Source organism: Accipiter gentilis, chromosome 1 (assembly GCF_929443795.1).
Source record: "Accipiter gentilis chromosome 1, bAccGen1.1, whole genome shotgun sequence".
Classification (NCBI taxonomy): Eukaryota; Metazoa; Chordata; class Aves; order Accipitriformes; family Accipitridae; genus Astur; species Astur gentilis.
The window spans coordinates 42,723,283-42,739,052 of record NC_064880.1 but is presented as its reverse complement, the minus strand read 5'-3'; the positions used below and the strand labels follow the sequence as shown (position 1 = coordinate 42,739,052).

The 15,770-nt window shown below is 41.1% G+C and overlaps 1 protein-coding gene across 3 annotated transcripts in view; it reads right to left on the bottom strand.

Moving 5' to 3' along the window:
- The window catches only part of PDIA5 (protein disulfide isomerase family A member 5), a 103,127-nt gene that overhangs the window by 45,352 nt on the left and 42,005 nt on the right, over nt 1-15,770 (bottom strand). For all 3 annotated transcript variants that reach the window (XM_049804079.1, XM_049804076.1, XM_049804077.1), the window contains exons 8-11: nt 14,916-14,983; nt 10,187-10,278; nt 10,008-10,079; nt 5,332-5,468 (exon numbers count right to left, since the gene is read on the bottom strand). In XM_049804079.1, the coding sequence (XP_049660036.1) occupies nt 5,332-5,468; nt 10,008-10,079; nt 10,187-10,278; nt 14,916-14,983 (369 nt within the window). The remainder of the gene's footprint in view (nt 1-5,331; nt 5,469-10,007; nt 10,080-10,186; nt 10,279-14,915; nt 14,984-15,770) is intronic.

Genomic DNA, 15,770 nt, shown 5'->3' with positions numbered 1-15,770 from the left:
ATTTTATTTTGTGCGCACATTTTGGATTTGCTTTACTTTAAATATAAAGTGAGCAATAGATTCCTACATCCTAATCTCACCACATGCAGCAGTAAGAAACAAAAACAAGTCTACTGAAACCAATGATGGTGCGCTGGCAGGGAGAGATCCAAGTCCATTGCTTGGTTAGAAGCTGGAGGCCTTCATCTTGTACTGGGCTAATTGGTTGGCATTCTTAATAATGAGTCCACAAAGTGGCTTAAAACCTTGGGGTTTAATGCACCAGAGGGAGGAGGGAAGGAGTGAAGGGTGTGAAACGCTGTTTTTCAAAACTAAATTGATGAAACAGCTCCCTGTGCAATTAAAAACTTGCACAGCTGAATAGTTGGCTTTGGAAAGCATCAACTGCGTAATTTATGGGGTTGGTTTATAAAGGGAGAGAAAATATCTGAGGACAGGAAAGGAATTTCACGGACATTTCAACAACACATCAAAACTATAGGACATTTTATCATCTCAAGATTTATTTTTGCCCTCCCTTCCATTGGAGGGAGCAAGAAAGATATATCAGGGCTGTATCTCCAAAGCAGTTTCCAAGAACAAATTGGCAGGGGGAGGAAGCTGCATTTACCCTGCCTTCCCTCCTTATCAAGGGTGGAAAACCGTGATGGCTCCAACATCCCACAAAGGGTATTGGCATTTTTTCTAACCTTAAGTCCTGCAACTACAGCTTATATAAAGTCTCTGAAGAAGTACTATGAAGAAGGTTGGGAAGAAGACAGGTTTAAGACAAATTTAAGTTCACATACAAGGAAGAAATGTTGCAGGAAAAACATTTTAACAGTTTAATCCTTTAAAAAACAAAGGCACACTCACACTAACAGTACAGCCAAAGCGCCTTTTTACCCTGTTACCTCTGGCACCAGTACTGGACCACAGACTTCACTATGGCTAATGGGGCATGAGATGGAGGAAAAGCAACCCCAAGCAACCATCAGAGGTGACTGACGATCACCACTAATTAGCATCAGAGACTACTCAGATCTGTGCTTGCTGAACGTACAGAGAGAGGCTACATACAGTTTATGGTGGCACCAGGACATTATTCTGCATGAGGCTGCAAGAACGGGTACACTTTAAAATGTTAGCAATGTCATTTGTGTTAACAAAACATAATGAAAAGTAACTCCTCTGCATGAAAAGCAGACACTTTCAGAACCCATTTCTGAATTGACTTTAATTTCAATCCTAGACTTTAAACACCTTTCAGTAGCATTTGAATTGACTTATCAGCAACTTGGTTAGGTTTATTTTATGCAAGAATCTGAGATGTGCTTTGGAGAACAATGCTGTGAAAAACGTAGAAAGGGCAATTCATGGGGTTTTTATTAGAGAAAATTGAGTCAGAAAGACTGCAACCTGCACTAATTTGGCAAATATTTCAGACAGAATAATTTTTAAAATTGCATTTGACTCCCAAACAGTTTGATGGGGAAACTGAAAACACAAACAGGGCTTTTTTGTGCTCAAGTGACTCAGGAGCATTTTAAGTCCCAGCGAGTCCCCATATTGCTAAAGCATTTAACAACACTTGACTGGCAGCATAACCCATATTTAGAGACATTCAGAACTCAGCTGTTGTCTTGGGCACCTAAATAAATCGATCAGCTGTAGGCACAGATATCAAGAAGCACATAAAGACATGTAGTCTTTATTCTCATTGCTAGAAGACTATCATAAGGAGCACAGGTGTCTTTATGTTATGGTACAGAAATAGCTTTGGTTGGTGCAATACATCTTCTGTTACAGACTCGGAAATAGGCCCACTAACATAACTGTGCTATCTCATGTTAGCAAATATGATCAACCCAAGCAAAAACTCCAAAACCTTTGGGGGAAAGGGACATTCATTTGTTCTTTTGTATAGTGCAGGAGATCTCAATTCATAACTGAAGGTTTTGGGTCCAACAGCAACACAGAGAAAAAACACTTCAGATGTCTGCAAGACTCCAGTCTGGATATATTCAGGATAACACTACACTCACCACCAGCAATTATGAAATTTCAGTAAAGTGCTTGACTAAGGAGCACGACACTGCACACCCTTCACAGATGGCTGGGGAGAGAGAGTGCTTTCAGACTCCTGGCTGGTTGGGTCACTGTTTACCTATGCTAAATATTCAGATTTATTGAACATCCTCTTAAGGGCTTTACAACGGAGTTTCAGAAGGTTAAAAATCCTGCTTCATGCCCCTAGTGACCTGCAAAACAAAAGCAGGATGAACTCCTGCCCACCCACACTCACCCACGTTTCTCAGGGCTGGCAGTAACGACTGGAACCAGCACATCTTCTGTTTAATGGTTGTGCTAAATTATTGCAGTAAAGGTATAAGGTCTCTGACAGCAAGAGGTGCAAGTTGCACGCTGCAGACCTTCCTGATGTATTTAAATTCCACGTAGCTGCCCTAGTTGAACCTAGTTATGCTAGGCTGCACTTAACACAAAATGCTGTGACGCCTTTAATTGGGCTAGTAAGTGCAACTGATTGTAAATAATTATAGTGTGGTCCACAGGGATGATCATTAGTAGCCACAGGCATGGAGACCCAATTGGCCACATTTATCACAGTGCCTAATTCTGCAGTTCACAGGTACTTACCAGGGATGTGTTTGGTTCAGCTGTATCTGCAGCACTCAGCAGGGGTGGGGGGTCTGTGTAGGTGGGCAGGGTGCAGATAAAAAGCTTACAATTCCCAACACATCTTTCAATACTACACTCTACTAATGCATTGGCCATCTGACTATGCAATTAAAGCATCACTGAAGTAGTTCCCCCCTCTAGTAAAAGAACTTCTCATGAACACAAGATGGATAGTACGCTAGAAAATATCCCAAGTCATGTACGCTGCATGGCAACACAGGGTTTTAAGTACTTGCTAATTCCAGGCCAGTGTTGAAATCCCCTTGCTTATTCTTAATCACACAGAAGAATATCCTTCGTTCTGGGCTTATTTTGTACATCTGTTTCAACAATTTTTTTTATTAATACATAATTTTTAGAAAAAACTTTCTCATCCTAAGCTACCAAGGTTAAAACAAGTAAGATGTCCTCTGTTTTTACTGCTTCTTTTACTGGAGTAATTTACCTCCTAATATTCATAAGGTGACTCCATTAGCACATTTAAAAAGTGCTAGGAGAAGATCTTTTAATCATGGAGATAACTGTTTATGATAGTTGTCTGTCGTTAATTAGTTTGCAAGCCTTACACTCTCTGCTGAGGATGCCCTGAGAGGATTCTTACTAACACAGACTTTTACACATGTACAAGCTGGATTCTGCACGTAGGCATACCACTACCACCTGAATGTAAATAAAATGCCCCAAATATTCAAGTTGTACTTAAAATGGAGTTGTTCTGGCAAGGAACATTCTTTATCCCAATTCTGAGCAGCAGGAACATGTTATCAGGAGATTGCAACAGCCCAATTCAGGCATTTGATTTACTTCTAAAACAGCATTTGCCGAAGTACTGCTGTACCTTAGCACAGAATACCCCTCAGTACAAAACATACGTAGCTGGAAATGTCCCTCATCTAGGTCACATAATATCATTACCCCCAAAATTGTATTACTTGTGTTTTAGAAAATATTAAAAAAATAAAAACTGAAGAGACCGCTGCTCAGATTTATAAATAACTTGAATTTACTATAAAATTTGATTGTAGGTGTGTATTCATCTATTTTTAATCTGACTTCTTAAAGGAATAAGGTTTGCAGGGCCAACTGTCCATTTCTTCCCTCTCTTCTTCCTTCCAAACATGACTGGACTCCTTTGCCCATTTACAAACTCAAAAAATGGCAAAGCTTTTAAATACAACTAAATCTCTGTAAATATACAGAAATCTGGGGCTAGAGAGAAAGGACACTTATCCCAAGCCATTGTGCACAGAGAGGGAAAGGAAGGAAATACGGCAGTTACGTTTCTGTTTGGCAGCAGTTGTTCAGCGAAACCAGCAAGCGTACAGCTCCCAAGGAGCAGCAGCCCATGCTGTCACTTGCACACTGGGGTGCATGGAAATCTGGGGAAGGAAGGATTTGGGCAATGAAGGATAACTCCTGAGCAAACCAGGCTTCATCAGTTCTGCTACTTGTGTTTTGGTTTTCAGACCAGGAGTTAATCTCCAGTCCCACTTTTATTAGTACAAATAATCCAGCGAACACAGTGACAAAACAGCAGTCAGCCACCTGCCTCAGGGGATCAAATCCCTAGGTATTTGATTGGGCAAAAGAAATTCATTATGGTATGTTTTTCAAATGAGTCTTATAAGCAGACCTTCAAAAAAGGCGTTTTGGAGCTAACTGCTGCTGGTTTAAAGGAAAGCAGGACTTCAGCCTCTGTGCCAAGACCCTCCGTTGTTCAGCTGTGAGCACACAGCCTGCCTCCAGAGCCCTAACCTTCAAATCTATGCCCATGGAGATGAACATCTCACCCAAGTGCAACTGCCAGCACAGCGGCGAAAGGCGGCAGAAGCTGTGTATCACCCAACATAGCAGATTTGAGCCTGAACTTTCCATCGCAGACACAAAGAATTGGTAGAACCAGCTATGTAGCTGAAACAAGTTACATCCTAAGTGAACTAAGTGGTTAACGCACTCTTCTACCCAAGAGCGTACAGGAGGACGACGTGGCTGGAACAGCTTTCTGAAGGCAACCTGCTGCATTTTATTGCTCAAGCTAAAACCTCAAGTCAAAAAAAAAAAAATCAGCCCAATGCATTCTCAGCCAAACAGTACCACTACCAGCTCTGCATTAGTTTTCAAAAGTCCTGGGGACTTTTCTGAACTTAGATCAAGTTTTGACATACTTCAGCACAATATGTAATCACCATCACCCCTTACCACTGCCAGAGAACAAACCGTGTCACAGGAGTGAAAATGCTCAAAATGACACATCAGCAGCCATGAGCAAGGACTCAGGAGCAAACAGTTCTCAGGTTGAGTTGCTCAATCAGAGTTCTGCTTTGAAAGCAAACAACACAGAACACGAGCTGAAAATAGGAAATCGTGCTGTAAAATGATGAGTCCTCAGACTATTTAAGCATCATTACACTCTTCAGTTATGTTTTGACTCACCCTACAAAGTGTCACTTCCAGAAGCACATCTCTGTCCTAAGCTTCAAGTCAGCAACTTCACAAATATTTCATGCCTTGTGTATTTAACAATCGTCACAAACAAGAAAAGCCTGGACTTTGAGTTCACGGCTCTGTGAAACCTCCACAGACAATCATCATTGGTTTTGTTAGCAAGCATTTGGCTCAGGGTACAGAATAATAGAAAAAGACCAAACTCACATGGTGCATGGAACATCACTAGCACAGATGAATGATCTTTTATAAACTTGTCGAAGTCCTCATCAGTCAGGTGATAAACTACATTTTCTTCATCTGCCCAAGGAGTCTCTGGAGCCTGTGGCTGAGGTGCCTGTGGGCTACAAGACAAACAGACACAGCTTAGAAGCAGCTCTCTGGTGCTAAGCAGTCATTTTGGCAAGTTGGACTGCAAGGAATCACTTTGTGCAGATGTCCATATATGTATGACACACTAACCCTACTGAACAACTTCCACAATTGTACCCACCCAGAACTCATAAGCACTGAAACTCAGATAAAACTAGAGGAGGAATAAAAAAAGTCCCCAAGAAGCTCAATGAGGACAGATCAGCAATGGAAGGGGATGGAGCGAGGAGATAACCAGACTGCTTGGGTATTACATTACAGAAATCAGATGCATCTTCTGTTACTCTTTTACCTTCCTCAGCAGGATGCTCCCTTTTTCACAGCATTCACACTTTGTAGTTCACAGGAGCCATTGCAAATGAAAGAAAAAAGTAGTGAGCAGCAACAGCCAATCTAACCAGTCACCTTGAATACCAACAGCATGATTAGGGCTGACAGAGAAAGGAGGAGCTGCCTTGTTGGGACCACAAGCTAGCTATGCAGACCATTTCTCCAGGAATATACGGGTTTACCCTGAACAACCCTGTGACCTGAGGAAGCATCTTTACGTCCTCACTTGGCAGTGGGCTCGTGGACATAATTCAGCAAAGCTACTCAACTGCATGCTTAACCTAGAAGATAACTGACATGTTCTACAGACTTCACTATGATTGCACTTGAGTTTAGCCATCTTTGACGGATCAGAGCCAGAGCTCAAAGGCAAATCTGTGGCAAATCTGGAAACTGAACCCAAGCTCCTCTGGACCAGTTCAGTGTTCATCATCCCGCTAAACAATTGTTCTTGGCTTTTATTAATGTACATGAAAAAGAGAATTTGGCAGATATGAAATAAACTATGCTAATTGACATTTTATTTATTAAAGCAGTGTTCACATAAAGGACACCCAAACATATGAACATTTGGAGCCAGACTTTGAAGCTATTTTATCCTTGCCAGTGGCAGTAATGAGTTCTAAATACCCCCAAAATTTCCCAAATTTTTTGGCAAAGTACAGGTCTGGATGTGACCCCATCTCTGGTGAAAGCAGATTTACTATTTTTGATTAAATGTATTATTGTGTTAGCTGCCTAGAAAAAGGAATGGCAAACGGATAATAACTCATTTATCCTGCCTTGCTCATTTCTAGGCTGAAAGCCTAATTTGATAAAAAAAGCAGTAGAAAGATACACAGATTCAGATAGCAAATTCTGTTGATGTAAGCAATGGGTATGATCCAAGAATATTAAGCAATCTATGCAAAACTGTGATGCACACCTCTGCTGCTGCTTATGTGATAAACGAACCAAGAAACAAAATCAAAGCAAAGACTGGAGGTGCACTCGGCCAAGCAGCCAAGAGAGAAAAAGAAGCAGGTCCCCGTCCACAAGCCTACTGTCTAAGAAGTTTAGCAGATAATCAGTTTGCTTGTTGCCAAGCCTGTAAAAGAGCCATAATCTGCAGGTATCCTGGCAGAGCGAAGGCTTTCCAGAAAACATCATGACACTTAATGAATTTGGAAGGGGAGTTGGGGTTGAGTAGTCAGAGCATGATGAACACGGACACAGTGGCTACAAAGCACTGGGAGAACGCTGTGTTTAGCAGGGCCTGGCATGACCTATTTCAGTAAGGAATTAGTAAAGCAGGGCACAGGATGTTTATTCAAATGGCCCAATTTAAAATGCTGTGCATGCTAATAAGCCTACACAGGAGTTGGTAAGAAGCACCTCAAGGCCTGGAGGAAGTAACAAGCAAAATCTAAAATGTCATTTAAAACAGAGACAAGGCACATCCAACGCCTGAAGACCAAAAATAGAATGACAGAACTCTGGAAGAGTTATCAAGAGCTAATTCAATTAAGAACAGAGAACAAGTTCTTGATTTAACTGAGTAGCTGGTGCTAAGGAAGGGCCCGAGAGGAGTTTATAAAAACAGCAAGACAAACTAAGCAGCTATTGAAGGCAGCAAGAAGCTGTCTGGCTTGCCTACCACCTAGGCTAATACAGCTGTGTATCAGATTTAGAAAAAAAAAAAAGGAAAAAAAGAAAAAACAGAAAGAATTGTGGTATGTACAAGATAGCATCTCTCATGTTAACAATGCTGTGTGTTGGAGTAAGGCTGTATGACGGTTTCTCTCCATTGCCTTATGAAAACATCTGAAACTCAGTAAGATAGTAGCCAGTGCCTATTAGGAAGATAAGAAAGGTTAAGTATCCATAAGACTGATGCATTAGCACACTTCAGCATAAGAAAGAAGCACCTTCAGTAAGTAGTAAAAGAAAAGGTGTTGGAGCCCTCCAAACTAGCAGCTCTTATTCTGAGAGGAAAGAACATGGAAAACATCCTTTCAATAACTGAAATAATTCTAACTGTAATTAAGTTATATCATGCCCTCCCCCAAAAATTAGCATAGATCAACCACTTTCAGCACTCTACCAGTAACATTTAGAGGGGAAAAAACAGAGAAGGGGGAGAGGGAAGAGAAAACAGTTGCTTTTCTGCAGTGTGTACACAAAAAATAGGTCATTTCATACAGCTCAATATCTGCTGGATTCTCTTTCAAGAATCTGTTATGACAGCACATGCACGCACAGTATAAAAATGCACTGGCTTTCCTCACAATGGGCTGCCATATACACTGTGGCACTGCCATGCCCCTGCTCCACAGAGCAACGTCTCGCATCCAAGTAACTTCCTGACACAATTTTAATGTTACACTACTCTGAAATACAGCCTATACACCCTGCAGCTATCTAATTACACTCTTTGGCTTTCCTAAAGCTCTTGCCATACCATTTGACTACTTGTACTGCAGATTCCTCAGAGTAATATAATATTATGCATGTAGCAGATTTACCCCATGTACGGTTTTAATTGCAACATAATTACCGACAAAATCCAAGTATGCATAATTTCTCAACATGGTTTCCTTAAAAGTTGTACTTGTTATACAAAAAAGGGGCAAGGCGGCTACTGCTCAGATCATCTTTTGGGAAACTAATAAGCATGCACTAACACTAAGTGAGGACAAACAGCTGTCTTTACCTCTGGACTGCTGAAATACCAGCCAAAGCCCACAGTGGCTTGTTAGCAGAGATTATCATTGGAAAGAGCTTGCAGCTGTTCTGCTTTGCCTCCAGTAGCTGTTGTGTTCACTTGCTGTCACAGCTCTGATACAAAGGCACTGCATATTACAGGGATTATCTGGATACTATGTGGGCAGACAGGGCTAAAAAACCCAGCCCAAACATCTAATGTTTCATATGTGGTAGCCAAGAGAGAACCACATCCTTGCAAAACTGCAAAGCATAATAAAGTGCAGGTGATGAAGTCATATCCTTGCTCCAAGGGCTAATCATCTCAGCATTGCTGGAGTTGCCATCTTGATCATTTATATCTGAAGGCTTAACGGACTAAATGAGGCTTAAAGACTATGGCTAAATTCCTCCTCTTTGATCCACTGGGCAGTACTTGCCTGCAGTGTTTGTATCTCCTGCTGCTAACAGGAACGCTGCTGTCGTTTCATTCGTGGGTTCCCAATCCTATAACACCTAGCCTACCACTGCTGAAGACCCTGGGCTACCTGCAACCACACACATCCTCAGCATAGCCCCACTGGTACAGTAAAACACATGTATTCTGAGCCAATTTTGCTAAATCATATTATCACAATAGTTTGCAACTGTCTGTTCCTTCCCATGCATTTGTTTCCTTTTATTAGCTTCATTTCAAGATTATTTCTGTGGCTGCAGCAAACAAGGGAGGGTTACAAAGATGACATAACGCCCAAGAGCTGGGGCTAACTGCTAACGGTATTTCTCCATCACCAGACTATCTCAGCTCTCTCCAGCCGCTCTATCGGCTTCACTGACAATGTGCTGATTTGCATCAGCTGAAGAGCAACTATACACACACACACTTTTTCTGTCTCCCTGTCTCAACTGCTAGGCCTATAGGCTCATTCAGCCCTCATAATATTTATGACTGCAAATAGCTCTCTTTAGGTAGAACAAGATGCTTTCTACACCACTTCATGTCATGACAGGAAACACAGACTTTGCAAAAATGACTAGCAATCCAGAGTGCCTTGATCTCCAGTTTGGCTCTGTGAGACACTTGAAAGGCTCCAGCTAAAGGCTGAAGAACCAATGAGAACTGCACACTTGATATATACATTTTTAATAAACAACAGAAGTCAGATCTTTTGCAAGGTATTAAGTTCAGGCACCCAAGATCGCTGGAAATTTAAGTTGGCATTTTTAATGAAGCTGAGATCTGTGCATCTGCATTTATTTTTGGTCCACAGACAGTCTCCTATTACAGACAAAATGCAATTGTGAAATGCAAGGCATGCATGCTAAAAACCAAACATTAGGCAATCTCTCTGTACTAGTTTAGCCAATCTCAGCGGGGTAGTTTTGTTTGCTCTTCTGAGCAGAGGGAATGAGGGAAAGATGGCTGTTCCTAAACCATTACATTCTGTAAATAATGAAGAGTACATAAAAGGTGGAGTGCATGAAGTTCAATGCCTTACTTTTTCAGCCACTCTGCTATATCTGCCGCAGTAGCACCATAGTTCTCAAAGTGGAACAGGAACTTTCCTTTCCTGTTAAAGCAACAAAACAAGGTTTAGTCCTTGCCCTGGAAGATAAGAATATGCAATTATAGTTGAGTGTATGATGATTTCTAAAGTAGTAGCAAAACATAACTGACTCAAAATAGCAGATTGTAGGATATCCCCGGACATTGTATTCTTCCTTTATCCTTTCAAATTCAGCAGAGTAAACATTCATCCCCGCAAGAACCTGAAAAGACAGAGCATAATCATATTGATCCTTACAATATAGCAGGAACATTACAACTTTTTTAAAAGAGTTAAGTAAAAACAACTTAGCTGTGGGCAGATTCTGATTTCATTCATGTTGCAGTAAAGCAAGGGGATCTCTGTAAAAGGCAGTGAAGTTTTTCTGAATTTGTGCAAGGGGGAAACAGAGCAATATTTGAGTCTAGACCACAGAAAGTACATGCCAATCAGCTTGTCACCTCCTCCTTGCCCCGGAAGTGTCTCTTTCTTTTTATTCACCCACTAGCAGAAATACCTAAAGGGAATGCTCTCAATCATACCACTTGTGCTCTTCTTTGCATATTTGGATTTTAAGCTACAAGCCTAACTAGATTTCTTTTTTCTTCTTCTGCAAGTACATGGCTTAGTTTGCATCCAAACATTAGCTCAGACACAAGAAGTTCCATCCTCATCTCTCTGGTTTCAACTCCAGCAATGAATTTACAATCTCAGCTAATGTCCAGAAGCTCTAACCAACCAAGCACTGGCATTATCCCAGTTCAAAAATACACTTACTGAATGGCAAGGGGAAATCAGCATTACTTTGATGTGAAAGTAAAACATACCCTATTTCCATGAGCCCAGGAAATACCACATGGCATTTACATGCTTTAAATATGTTAACTAACCTGATTGGTAGGGTGTAATGAGAATTAAGAATTAACCTTGTCCTACAGATATCAAAAGGGGCACAGAAGCATAGTAGCTTTTCAGACTAGCAAGTGAAACAAAAAGCCTCTCCTTCCCTTCCCTTACCTCTGTCCCAATCCATCTTCCATCTTAAGGGCCCTTCACCCCGAGCTTCAGGTCAGGGCTTCTACAACTTATCCTGTGCCCTGCAACTTACCCTGTGCCCTGTCCAATTGTCTTCAAAAATTTCTGACCTGAAAATTTGAAGATGGGACTGATTCTGGGTTTCTGTGGGCATAGGATTCATACAGAGGTCATTCTGCTGTCAAACCTGCAACCTGTGAGTTGCTGAGATACCACTTCATGATTAACTTAGTTTAATGGCACTGATAGCTTAAATCATTTCAGCAGCAAGGTCTTAATCCAAACCCCTCCTCCTTCCCCCTTCAAAAACAGGATTTTCTCCTTCCAGCTGAAATACCACATCAGAATTTAATACCAGGTTCCTGACTGCAGCAAACTGCACAGACCAACCAAATGTGCTCAGAGCCAGCATGACATAAATCTTAAAGCAGAAAATCCTCGTTTGAAGGTCAACCTTTTCTAAGAATGTGCTGGAAAGTCACAAAAAGATACTTTGTTTTCTCTCCCCTATCCTGAGAAAGGATAAAGGAAAGCTAAGTGAGAAGAGTACAGAAATAGGGTTTATACTGGCAGGCCAAGTCTCTTTCTTTGAATTCTCCTTGTAGTTCCAACAACCAGACTCACGTAATTCATATGATATTATCTAGACCCAGTTCTCCCCTTCCTTTATCCTCTGTGTCACCACTTGAGGGTAAGTAAATGCAATAGGATCAAGACACAGTGGCTGCTTTATAAAGCGACAACCAGGTTCATTAACTAATGCCCTCATAAACACCAGTCTACCAGATTTCATGTTTGCTATGAACTTTCAGAGGATTTCCTAGGTCTTAAATGGGCATTCCTGGCCATTTCAGATACTCTGCTACAATTTCACTGCGTCCACCCAGCCTGCAACGATTGATACAAGTCAGTAACTTGGATTCATTCTGGTATTCATACATAGTATGAAGCATAATTATCAAAAAGCCTATTACAATGGGATTAATTTTTAATGACAAAAGTAACAGCTCTAGCTGGCCTATAATGACAGAATTATGTAATATCAGGCTGTCAAGGACCATCAAAATACACCTACTACCCAAAGCCAGGATCCTCCCTCTATACCTAGGTTGTTTGTGCCAGATGTTTAGCTAATTTGCTTTTAGCAAATGACTGACCGACCCTGACTTCAATTGAAGTCCATTACCTCTTGTAATAGCCATAGACGATGCGAAGATCAGTTTATTCCTTTCACCTCTGCAGTGACATTTGACATATTTCACCACTTATCTGCTCTCTATCAAGTTACCTATAACCTAAACTGACTCTGAACTTTTCCTAGCTGGCCATGTCCTCTGGGCTTCTGACTGTTCCTGTTCTCCTGTGACCCCTCCCTTGCTTCACAGTTTTCTTGATGGGATTGCTCCAAAATTCATACCTTGCACTACCACTTGAAGCCTTCCTAGAGCCAAGTGTAATGATCAGGTTAAACAAAGGCTTCCTTTATTTGATAGCTGAAACAAGCATAGGAACTTGATGGTTTTCAAGTATATATTCTCAAACACATCAAGTCTCATGTGTTTACCAAAAAAAAGACAAGCACCAAAGGAAGAAAGCACTTAAGCGCACACTGAAGCTGGTCTTTACCGAGTAAACCATTCCGGCACACTCATGAAGTCCATGGGCATTAAGGAGATGCTGAAGTGCTTTGTTGACCACCAGTTCCTCCCTGCACTGGGCCCATAATTCACCTCCGAGTCACTTGCCAGAGCCCACCCTATCCACCAACCACAGGAATCTCTCGTGCCAAGGATAAAATAAGCCATCCTCTTCTGATTCGGAGCCCCTTTTTTCCTTCTGCACTGGGTGTAATGGAATTGTAAGATCTAAACCGAATGTAACACTAAAAATGCCACCTTGCCTTCCTGTAACAGTACCAGGACAAGAAACAAACAGTTCCAAGAGAACACAACAACCAGCAACAGGTACAGTTCACCTTTTCATTTTTATGACCTATTAAATAGGCAATACTGTATTTCATTTTCCTGCTATATAATAGCAATAAGCGCTTTTGAGCCTCGCACATCCTGACAGCTAATGACAGGTCAGATTAAAAGGCCAAACCCTTCAGTTCATCCAAACCAATCATAAACTTTCCAGCAAAGTCTGATCTGGAGGTCAACACTGCTCTACGGTACCCCGTGGATAATTTATGATGGATACAGTGCAGTTAAGTTTAGAGATGGCAAACTGTGTACACATCCCACTCCGGAAGCTAATTAGGTCAAATTTAGATGAACAAACTGATTTTTGTGAAAGACACATGTGGCAGTGTGGCAGTGGCGTAACTGGACTTTCCTCTGAACTGATCCTGCACTAAAAACACTTCAGTGCAAAACGCACCCCTGACCTGAGCTGCATCGAACACAGGCACTGTCAGTCTCAGAGCTGTGTCACAGCCCTGTCACTCAGCTGCGCAGGATTAGTCTGGATCTACAGAAACCACTTCCAAGTGAGGCAGGAAATAAACTAGAAGAGATCTGGAGTCTAAATTCTCCGGTCTGAATTTAATAAAAGCTGCACATGGACAAGGAAAGGATAACTGCAGGAGAACATAGCGCTCTGCAGCACGCCTTCTCTCTGGCACTACCTCTGCAGGTGATTCTTTACATTCCTAATTCCTGCCCACCCCACACCTCGCAATGTACCCACTGTGCAAGACAGGAGTGACTACCCAAAGACCACAGCACATGCTCCACCAAGGCGAGATGGCATTAGAGTGCTGTCTGGCTAGTCTCCTAAATGAATCTGAACAACTTCCACTCATTTCAGCCCTAAACAAACAGGGATTTAGAGAAAACACTTCCGAGAAACAACTAGTTGGGAAAACATAGAAAGTCTGACAGCACTCGGTGCTTATGAGCAGCAATGGCCAGAGCTGCCCTAGCGATGAAGAGCAGTGCTTCATCTTTGCCTCACCACGTGCTGCCTCTCTGGAGGAAGCCTGTAAACTCAGCAGTGAATGATCCAACAGGTAGGATCAGACCAAAGCCAACTAAAGCCATGAAACAACAATCCTATTTCTTTGTCAGCCATGTGTTATTGGTATCATATAAATTATACATTAAGCACATTATAAAACCTTAACTAGAGAAGTGCCTTTGACTTGCTTTGAGACATCAATACGCCTTATTAGTACAAACAGGCAATTAAATTATTTTGACTGTTGTGGATGGATTTTACTACAGTCAAAACTTACCTTCATTTCAATCCGGTATGAATGCTAACTTTGTTGACAGAGCTATAGTAAAACTGTAAGATTTTATTAATGCTTATGCTTATTGGCTAGGAGGACAATCAGTAGCTAACATAGGGAAACCCCCCCCTCCCATGACACTGATTCTCCACTAAAAAAGTGGATTAATTATTACTATAAAGGCATCCATCCCTGACCCTGCTATGAAATATCAGGCCAAAAAGCTGATCAAACCCATTATGGCAAACATTTTTTTATCTTTACCAAAATGAGCTCAAAAGGACTACAGACACACAAATTAGAGGCTAAACATAAACCTACATAGTGTCAGAGCCTGTTTTTCCATAGCAAGAACTACACTGGATCTAAAGGGCAAGTGAGTTAACACCTCATTCTCCAAAGTTTTAAAAAGAATAAAAACCAAGAAGAGAATCCTGACGGGATCTGGAACAGAGTCATTCATTTCTGTTTTGTTTCAACTTGCTTAAAAACTCTCCACTTCAATAAATAGTTGTGGTTTTAAATACTAAAAAAAAAAGTGCATTAAAAGGATTTTTTAAATTTCATATAAATCTTATCTTCTCACTTACATATTTACCCTTCAGTTCTGTGGCTGCCTGCTGATAAGATGGCATCATTCTCTTACAAACACCACACCCTGATAAAAAAGAAATTGTGTAAGTAATATGCCAACAATTCAGCCTGTTCTAAAGGATCTATGTTCCAAACCATATGAAACAACATGGTTTTATATTAAAAAAATTTTAGAACAAAATTCTTTATGTTTCATTAAATAATTATTAGATTATTAGTTTCTAAGAATATTACTCATTACACACTGCTAATTTTGCATGTTTTTCAAGTTATTCATTTTCATACTCTTTTCTCATCCCAGTTTCGGAAAGAGTAACACTATCTTATATTCCCCAGGCTCTGAGCTGAGCCCAGAAGGGAACATAAGATGAAACTCACATATCAAAAGTCAATGGAAGATGTCATGCTTGTGAACTCAAACAAAAAAGCTTTGTGCATTTCTGGTCTTCAAGGGACAGGGGGAGGTACTTCAGGTCCATCCTAGCTTAACAAGTCTTTGAAATTAATTTGAGAAGCATTTCCTAAACACATTAAACAGACATCAAAAGTTAAAACAGTGCTCTGTTAATTGAGAAGACATAACTCAGAAGCAGCAACAGCCCTTGTAAGATACAATAGCTTTATGTGCTGAGGAAAAGACAAACGGCGAGTAAGGAAGACCACTGACATATAGTTGGAGTGTACCAAGAGCTGTTTGGTGACGCTCTGGAGTGTTAAGCAGATTAGTAGTAAATCACCCTGTAAGCAGCAGATTTCACCCCTGCCAAGTAAAATACGTGCATGCACATGGGAAGAGGCAGGAGTGCAGACAGCATGAAAGGAAGGAAGCTGTGCCCAAGCACTCCAGACAC